Source organism: Bicyclus anynana, chromosome 7 (genome assembly GCF_947172395.1).
Source record: "Bicyclus anynana chromosome 7, ilBicAnyn1.1, whole genome shotgun sequence".
Classification (NCBI taxonomy): domain Eukaryota; kingdom Metazoa; phylum Arthropoda; class Insecta; order Lepidoptera; family Nymphalidae; genus Bicyclus; species Bicyclus anynana.
The window spans coordinates 10,970,408-10,980,441 of NC_069089.1; the positions used below are offsets into that span (position 1 = coordinate 10,970,408).

The 10,034-nt window shown below is 32.8% G+C and overlaps 2 protein-coding genes across 2 annotated transcripts in view; both read left to right on the plus strand.

Moving 5' to 3' along the window:
* The first annotated feature begins 108 nt into the window (after positions 1-108).
* Positions 109-7,707, plus strand: LOC112048571 (GTP-binding protein Rheb homolog). Its single transcript, XM_024086154.2, has 5 exons — positions 109-343; positions 418-489; positions 575-782; positions 1,683-1,812; positions 2,547-7,707. Exons 1-5 carry the CDS (start codon positions 295-297, stop codon positions 2,634-2,636), a joined length of 549 nt encoding a protein of 182 aa, XP_023941922.1. The 5' UTR covers positions 109-294; the 3' UTR covers positions 2,637-7,707.
* A 1,088-nt stretch (positions 7,708-8,795) lies between these two features.
* LOC112048569 (uncharacterized) overlaps positions 8,796-10,034 on the plus strand; it is a 61,108-nt gene continuing 59,869 nt past the window's right edge. The window contains exons 1-2 of the mRNA XM_024086150.2: positions 8,796-8,929; positions 9,484-9,611. Coding sequence (XP_023941918.1) covers positions 8,842-8,929; positions 9,484-9,611 — 216 coding nt within the window. The 5' untranslated portion in view covers positions 8,796-8,841. The remainder of the gene's footprint in view (positions 8,930-9,483; positions 9,612-10,034) is intronic.

The window sequence follows — 10,034 nt, forward strand, 5'->3', positions numbered from 1 at the left end:
TCATATGGTCTGTGGTCTGTGTAAAATGCAGGTTAAAAAAGTTATCACTCATGTCAACTGTCAAGTGATTGTCAGATGTCATTTGTTATTGTCAATGTCAATATTTATTTGTGATTTTGTGATTTTGATTTTGATTTGTGAAATAGTGAAATACAATTTTCATAATTCTCGGAATTCTACTTATTTAGTATTGCATTAAGCAATTAAGCATTTCATGTATTAAATAGTAAGACCAGTGTTCTGTAATTGCGATTTACGCGTTTTATCTATACAGAGATATATAATTTGATAGAAATGCCTTCCAAGCAAAGGAAAATTGCTATGATGGGTTACAGATCCGTTGGTAACAAAAACGTTCCCAAATATGCGTCAGAGTTATAATTGTGACGTTATAATTTATTAACAATATGATTGCAGGCAAATCGTCTCTTATTATACAATTCGTAGAAGGGCATTTCGTCGACTCCTATGATCCGACAATAGAAAACAGTTAGTATTAAACAGAAAATAAAAGTGTACATAAGCAGGTTTTGTTGTGCCCTTTGTTTACAACTGTGATATTTTATTTTTACAGCATTTACCAAATTTATAAGGCTTAATTCAACAGAGTATGAGGTCAAATTGGTTGATACAGCGGGACAAGATGAATACAGCATTTTTCCATTACAATATAGCATGGATTTTCATGGCTATGTGTTGGTTTATTCTATTACATCCAGTAAAAGTTTTCAAATTGTCCAAATAATATATGACAAGTTATTGGATATGGTTGGAAAAATACAGTAAGTATATTGAAGTATATCAGCTATCTTAGAAGCCTTAACACAGGTCACAAACTTCTTGCTTTGGGAATAGATAGTTAGTAGAAGTGTGTATATTCCAAAATATATTTATTTATTGAGTTAAGTTTTGCTTGGGTTTTCTATTATAATCAAAAGCCATCAAATAAAGTTAAGCTTTCTTCTTAATGTTATTTAAATTTATCTTTGAGGATTGTTAAAATAATATATAACTTACTATTAATATAACATAGATACACTAATTATGGTCTTCCACAAGATATACAGCAATGGTAACACTTGTGGTGTTGCCATTTCTGTATCTAGCGGACCCTCTCATTTAAACAGTCTAGTGGAGGATGGACCAACTATGGCTACTGTAAATTAAATTTATTGTGTTATAGTTTAAAATTGAGTACTTGACAGAAGTAGTAGATTTAATAGACAGAGAGAGGATGATCTGGTCATAAATGGAAACTAATTACCTTCAACTTCCCAAGTAAACAAACAGGGCATACTATGTATGGTCATTAAAATACAGGCCCTTTGCATACCTTTCAGGCCAAACTACAGTTAGCTGCCTGACTGTATTTACTTTTTCAAGACAGATTCATATTGTACTCTCAGGGTGCATTTTTGCATCAACAAAGTGCATGCTGCTGGCTAAACCACTCATAAAAACTACCACTACCTAGCAGGGGCGATGGTTCCTAACAACCTGATTCCTATCAAGTTACCTTTTAAAAATCCATGAGTTTTACGGATGTTTATAATTAAACTTACTCAGCCAAAATCACATTAATGGGTTACATACTAAAAAATTTCTGTCCTCTCTATTGCTATCTAGGTATATTTTACACATTTTTATTGTATCAGAGTAATTAATTTTTATAAATGTTCTAGTGTACCAATAGTGTTGGTGGGTAACAAAACAGACTTGCATATGGAAAGAAAAATAAGTACAGAAGAAGGGAAGAGATTGGCTGAAAAGTGGAATGCTGCTTTTGTGGAAACAAGTGCTAAAAGGAATGAGGTATAGTATTTATTATCAACCCATATTTGGCTCACTGCTGAGCTTGAGTCTCCATTCCAAATGAGTGTGGTTAGGCCAAATAGTCCACCATGCTGGTCCAATGCGGATTGGCAAACTTCACACACACAGAGCATTAAGAAAATTCTCATGTATGCAGGTTTCCTCATGGATGTTTTTCCTTCACCGTTTGAAACACATGATATTTAATTTCTTAAAATGCACACAGCTGAAAAGTTGGAGGTGCATACCCCAAACTGGATTCAAACCCAAACTGGGATATCATGGCTGGAGATATAGTACAATGCAATTGAAAACTTAATTGCTCTATCTAAAGACACATTCATTAATATTGCTTGTTACTATTGTACTCAATACCTACTTTACTGATTTTTTAAATTCTTTTACCATAAAAATGTTATATTTTCACCAAGTAACATAAGCTATATTAAATCCCCTTATTCCTACAGAAACAGGAACTATGAGGGTAAAGTCACAACTCGTATGTATTGTTTGATTTCTGGGGGAAAAAGCATTTCTTGGAGAAGTCTCTAGAAACATCAGAAAATGGTACCTAAACCTAATTATATATTATTTCCCGGTACTTTTAATAAAGGAAATATTTAATATATTGACTAAACAAGAATAATGTTCCTTTAAAAATTGTTGTGTCTTTCTTTATTTTTTTTTTAAATTTAGAATTCAGTTATTAATAAAATAATTTTGCAATATTTCAGTCTGTCACCGACATGTTTCATGCAATGTTATCAGAAATAGAGAGATCAGATGGACATATGCCTGAGAAAAATGGATGTGTTATTTCTTAATGAAAAACTGAACATATATTCATTAAATTAATTATTGCTATGTTATGCACAGCTACTGTACTGTAGATATATGCCCCCAAGAGTTGTCAAGTTCTGTAAGTGTTGCAAGTTCTATAAAAATTTATCTCTATGTGTTGTCAGATCAGGTTGGCTAAAGGGTTCACTTACACGAGCAGCAACTGCTACCGACGACTGCAGTCGGCGACATCTTGGCGACAGTCGCCGACCGCAGTCAACGTCAGTCGACTGCGGTCGCCGACGTCTCGGCGGGAGTCGACGGCGGTTGCCGATTGCAGTCGACTGCCGTTGACTGCAATTGACTGCAGTTGTTGGTAGCAGTTGCTAACTGCCGTTGGCAACGTGCGTAAATGAACCCGAAGACTTGTTCTTGCAGTTTTAAGTTTTTCATCAACTTAAAAATAGGAAACTAAAGTCATGTATTTTTTGATCAAGCACTATCAGTTTTACAAAAAGAATTACTATTATAATATTAATTATTATATATACCAACAAGGTTTGCAAATGAGAAAATTTTTAGCCAATACAAGAATTTGATTTGATAATACATACTGTTTTTAAGTACTTTTGATTAGTATCAGAAGTGTGATCAAAGATAATAATATTTTATGCAGAAACATTTGTCATTAGAGAAAAGCCATTAAAAGAAAAGTTTTGTGTAGTTTTGGAAATGACATACTATTATTTAATTTGTTTTAAATTTTCACAATAAATTTATTCTTAACATGAACAAACAGCTCTTGAATATAATAATAATTGTAACATGTAAATATTGCAAGTTTATAATGAATTTTAGATTTTATTATAAACCTTGTGGTTGAATCAACACATAGATTTTATCTTAGATGTGGTGTTCACTTTGTGTTTTTTACACAAATTGTAGTTCTATGTTATTTTTATTTAATTGTTAACTAACATTTCATATATTTGATTGCTGTGTCTATAGTTATCAAAATATTTTATTGTAAGGAAGCACTTTGTTAAAAAATAATCAGTAAAATTCATTTTGTAGGCTTTCGAAATATGTCATATAATGTCTGGAACAGATTGTCTGATGAAGTTGTGTAGTGTGTTACAGTTTGTGTGCTTCAGCATGGTGCGGGTAACAGATGCCTGTATGACGTTCATCGTACATACTAATAACGTAAATCGCGGCAACTTTCAAGAGTGTAACGAACCAAGCTGCAATGCACAAACTTTAGGTGTACTTTTTAGTAGTTATTGTGACAGTTGCAAGTAAAATGTTGCTCATAATTTATAAAAATTGTGAGAAACATTTTATTGAACTAACTGTTTTCTGCAGGATTACAATCTTTTAAATTTTAATTTGAAATTGGTGAAATGTTTTTATAGTTAGTGTATGTATTTATTATATTGTTGTTGTCAGTCTGCTATTTGTAATCATGTACTTTTTGGAACTTATAAATGCTTCATCATATCAGCTGATGGACGTCATAGGCCTTTTGTAGGGACTTCCAAACATCTTGATCCTGAGCCGCCTGCTCCAGCGAATCCCTGTGACTTACTCGATGTTGTCAGTCAGTGTCGATGTATTTTGGTATAAATGATATTTGATATTTAATTAATCAAATCAGTAAATATGCTTAATGAAAAAATTAAGAAGGTCATTGGGACTTGTATGGTGTGTAGTATCCGAATTTTACACCACACACAGAATACTTAAAAATTATTTTGAAAATGTATTATATTTTCAAGTATTATAAATCGCTATTGCTTTGATATGTGACTGTGAGCATTTGTATGTGCAAGATCTTGTGGAGCTTCAGCAGATGGACCAACAGTTCAATTATTTGAATGTTTAACTAGATACAGCATTCCTGATCGTAAGTGCCATCTTCGTCAAGTTTTCTTTATGTTCTTCTTTACCTTTTCATTAAATTTACAATGTATCTGGCAATTTACGGTCTATAAAGTAAAATTATTATAAATGTGTATATTTTAATAATGTTTAAAAAATAATTTAGTTTAGTTAGCATGGCATTTAGAAAACAATTTAATGATTTATTATTATTATACTTATTTTTGGTAAGTATGTACATGTTCTACATGTAATATAGTTTTGTATGTTATTAAAACAAAAGTAGCATAGTTAGAGATAACATGTAGGTCAGATAAAGTTTAAACATTAACATGTGAATGTTCCATATAACATATATACCTATCATCAGTACAATCATGATTTGTAATGATGTCATCCATTACACCTACCATTAGTATTACTTGGCAACACATTAAGAATTTTCATGTGGAATTTTTCAACGAAATTCGGCAATTGGTTCTACAAAATTTTTTCAAATTTCTCTATAATGTATTCCCAATCACGTACTACACGCAGGATATAGAATGGTACTCACACTCGGTACCAAAAGTGGAAAAAATAATATGAGCTTGCCCAATGAATTTATTGATGAGCCGCCATTTCTAATAAATATCATTGTTTATCCACACGGGTAGTATCGGCAAATATTCATTCGGTTAGGAAATATCAGTCAACTAGTAGTTCCTGAGATTAGCACGTTCAATCAAACAAACAAACAAACTCTTCAGCTTTATAATATTAGTATAGATTTTCTCTTTTGTCTCTCACTTTCGTTGGTATAGCTGGCTCGATTTAGCAATGACGAGTGTTGCCAGCAACTACTGTTGAACTAAATCGCCATTTGTGGTGGTTCTCTATTGATCCATCCATATTAGTCCATGTTCCTCAATACGGTATGCGTAAATTGTTTCGTGTAGTCGTGACACTCAGTATTGCCTAGAGCCCTAGAAAATGTCTAGAAGGAAGCTATTTTAATTGCCCGTGTAAGTGCACCTTTACATTGATCTATCTTTATAATATAGGTACTAAAGCTGCCTTTTCACCCGAAATGAGCGATAACCCACCGATACCATCGTTACATTTTTATAGTTTAACATCAATATGTTAAGGCAGCGTAAAATAGTAGGTACTGTGAAAACTTTGGTGGAAACATTTTTCTTTTTAAATAGGGCATTGGCTTTATATAGTTTCAGTAGAATCTAGTTTGTATAGGCAGCTCAGCTCTCTTAATATAGGTATTTTTTTACATTATTTATTTCATTTTGTGTATCAAGAATAATATCATAATTAGTTAGCTGAGTTGTCTTGAACCTAAATGATATATTGAACTTTCATTTACCTACCTCGGACACGGACCGCTTAAATATCGCCTCGCTGTTCACCGACAACGGCGCGCCTAGGCTTATTCGGCTGCGAGGCGTTTCCTTTCCGTTCGTTATCCTTCGCTTTGTAGTATGGAGTTTCATACAAAGAATACTGAACGCCTAGAGGCGAGACGGAGCGGGTACGTGTTCGAGGCGGTGTAGTGAGTTTTAAGTCTAAGCCCTCATTCGCACGAGAGCTTTTTAACGAGAGTTAAAACAGCGTTAAATGAAGCTAAGTATTTCCAACGCCCAAAATTGAAAATGCAACACTGCTGGGAAAAAAACGTGTTTTAAAAACGCTGTCGTGTGAACATAAACTTGGGAATGTATTTGTTGTATTTGAACGCATTTATAACGTCCGTTAAGAAAACTTTCGTGCGAATGATGGCTTAGGCAAGTATACATATAAAAAGATTTGATGTTATATATTATTTAAGTTATCTTATACATAGCTAAGTAGGTGTATGAATAGGCCTATTTACCTGTATAGTGTATACCTATTATTATCTTATTATAGATCGGCAGGTAAAGGTAGGTAATATTTTACAAAATCATGAGAGACCACAGTTTTTGTTTATATATTTAAAGCATTGGGGTAGAAATATGTTTTTTTTTAAAATACAATATGTACATAGCCTTGTACATAAGTAATTATTATTGATTTTAATTTTTACGTAATAAATTAATTTTACGTACATACTACCTAATATAAAGTTGCATTGAACCAATAAACAAATCAGAGATGCACAATATATTATTGTACCCACTAATATAGTTCTAAGAACACTCTTTTAAAATCGGATTATATCTATATCGGCTTCGTGAAATTCATTTTAGATGGAATTAGCTTGTTCAATGAAAAACAAAATGATACATTTGCCATTGATAGCAGCGAAACTCTTTTTTTATTTTGTAGCTTGCATTTGTAAAATGTGGGATACCTAATTTATTGATCGTTGTGAAATATGTTTGTCTTTGTAACCTACATATTATATCGTTTTGTATATCTAATTCTATGCAATTCTAATTAAATAAGTTGCCTCTGATATTACTGCAAATGACTGAGTACACACTTAGTAAACGTTACTGGTTTAAAGACAAAAACGGTTACAGTCCGATGCAAACTATAAGACTTCTCGGTGCTGCGGAGGTCGCTATTAGTAGGTAGTAGATTACATTATAAATGCTAAATAAAAATCATGACGCGTGAGACGATTTCGGGTGGGAAAGAGACACGCGCGGGGTGACTAACCGCCGATGCGTCGCTACGTCGCTACGTTACCGTTTATAGCTAAAATTTTGAACTGCGTAGCTTAACGCACGATGTTCCGAAATGTCATAAGGTTTGCATAGGACTGTATCTATCAGGGAAGTGGATTTCCAGAACAGCAGTTATTTGATGTAGACAACAGTAATAGATAAACGCTGGTATTGGATAAAAAAACTGAGGACTGCTAGCTAGCAATAAAGGAAGCTATAGCTTGGCAAGATCGTTGATGACACTCCCATGATATGCGGGCGACGGGGAGGGCGCGGGGCAGAGGCTGGAAGTGGGGTGCATCATTTGTGGGTTTATCTGTCAGCGCTACCCGCCCCCCGGCCCCCGCGGACCATCGGAAGTGTTATGAACGATTTTGCTAAGATATAGCGAGCTTTGAGGCTATTTTGATCAATTCCTCGCCTCACATTACTTACCTTTATGTAACTTTGACCTAACGCCCTGTTATTTAATATTGGGCGTTAAATTTTAATACGCGTAATTTAAGAGCAAAATTGCTTATGAAAACAATTGTAAAGGATTATCATTGTTGTAAATAAATAAGATAAATTAAAACTGCTACGAATAATTTTCCTTTTCTTTTATTTAATGACCTAACACCGTTATTTAAGGTTGGGCTTTCAACACAGTATAAGAGCAAAATTGCTTAACTGTTGTACATAATTAAGATAAATAACTAACTGCTACGAAAATTTTCCTCTCTGTCGATATGTATGTTATTTAGTTTTTAAACGAATTTAAAATAAGGTACACGCTAATGCTGTTCTAAAAGTTATATTATAATAATATTATATTAAAGTTGCGTTTTATCTCAAATATTAGCCAGAAATTGCCCAAGGCCAAAATAAGTTAAGCACATTTCGTCTGACCACTTTACAGTAGTATAGTCAGATGTAATCCTTAGAAAAGCTTTTATTTAACTTGCAATGTATGTTACGGTGGATTCGTAGTACTCAATTTTGAAGTAAGTAGATATCTTCAACCGATTGAGCTGATATTTAGTATACCTACACGTTATGTTTGGATGACAATGCATGGTATGTTTTAAGACGTTATTCTAAATCTACAAGACCACACAAGATGGCGGAATAGTTATTTTTAATGCATTTCTACAATATGGGTATCAAATGTAAAGGCTTATTAAGATTGAAAAAACTTGAAAAAAAATTGCCAGCGATAGCTAAAATATAATAATAATTTAAAAGCAAAAATCTTTTTAAAAAAAGATTATAATTAAATTCTCTAAAAAGAAGAAAATATTTTTTTCTAAAAAAAATTTAATTATCAACTTATAACCTCATGTATTTTTGGGGGGCGGGGCTTATCGGGGCGTTTGTTAATTTACCTGGTTGATATCATGGGCGTTCAAGTGGATAATATTATAGAGAGGAATGATTTGATTTAATGTTTGTTTGTATTTAATACACTCGGAAACTACTGAACCGATTTGAAAAATTATTTCACTGTTGGAAAATGATTGGGAACAAATAACATACCCAGATACCTTATGTTATACTATACGCTTTATTTTATCCCTCTATTTCTTAACAATACGCAGGTAAAATGCGTGGTATATTTATGCGGTAAACGATGCGATTTTAGATGACAGCAACTTCATTTTCAGAACGTTACAACAATGTCACATTGACAGTTAATTGTTATCAACAAGAGGCTAGTCATGTCAACAACAAGTTTATTGTGAAAATGGCGACGACCGGAGTTGGATTTCGATGGTTAGATATATTGGAAAAAGAATTCGACAAAGCATGTGTCGAATTAGATACCTCTTTAGGTACGTGAAGTGTTTTGTTAATAATATTTTGAATTATATCTATCCATGATAACTTATTGGCTTTTATACGCGTAGACTTTTCTTGGGCAGTAATCTGCAGACAAAACAGTTAATAAATATGTTCTTTTTTTCTTTTATATACTGCTACTTTGAAATAAACAAATTTGTGATCGTCCTCAATACGTCGTAATTTATAAATTACTCATAACTTGATCCGTTACTCTTAAAAATCGCCTTCAGTTACACCACATAAATGAGGACGAAAAGTTTTTATTTCTCAATAGAAATCAATTTGCAATTGTTACTAACTGATATGCATTCGTAAATTCAATGCTTTTCGATAATACTAAATGTAAAATATGTTGAAAATTCTTCTTTAAAGCACATTCATGTTGTTTAATGTTACATAAATGCACAACATATGAATTGAAAATGTTTTTTAAGATTCTACTCTTGATTGTCATGTTAATTACATAAGAAATTGTTCTTTAAATGGCAAGGCAAGTACATCTTTTTAAATTATGGTTGACCAGTATATCCTGTTGTGGTTACAGTGGAAATGGATACAGAAGATCCAGAAGTAGTATTCTCTGCTCGTCAGAAGATCACTACTCTGAGCTCCTGTTTTGCACAGTTGACTCACAAGGCTCTAACTATATTTCAAAGCAGTGCAAAACTTGAGGTAAGTTTCTGTTTATATCATATTATTTGTATAAGTTGCCCAGCCAGCATTAAATGTATTTAACCACTAAGGTCTGGGACCAAGGAGTTAATAAAAATTAAAGTGATTTTGAAGGTTTCAAATAATACCTCTGTGATTATCCCAAAGAATGTAAAGAAGAATGGGGTTTGTGTATATTTCAAAGGAGGTAAGGTATGAATGCCATGAATGCTCAATTTTCCTTGAAAATAAATTGTTATTTTATACAACTATGTTATACTACTACCATGTACTGTAGGAGTATTGACACTATTTTCAGGACACCATATGAGTTCAATACGCAACAGCAAAATAGTTTAAAATACAGTGTAAGCTCCATTTAACACCACTCACCTTAACAACAAACATGCTAAAGTGTCGACATCAAGTGGTTTTGATTGGTTT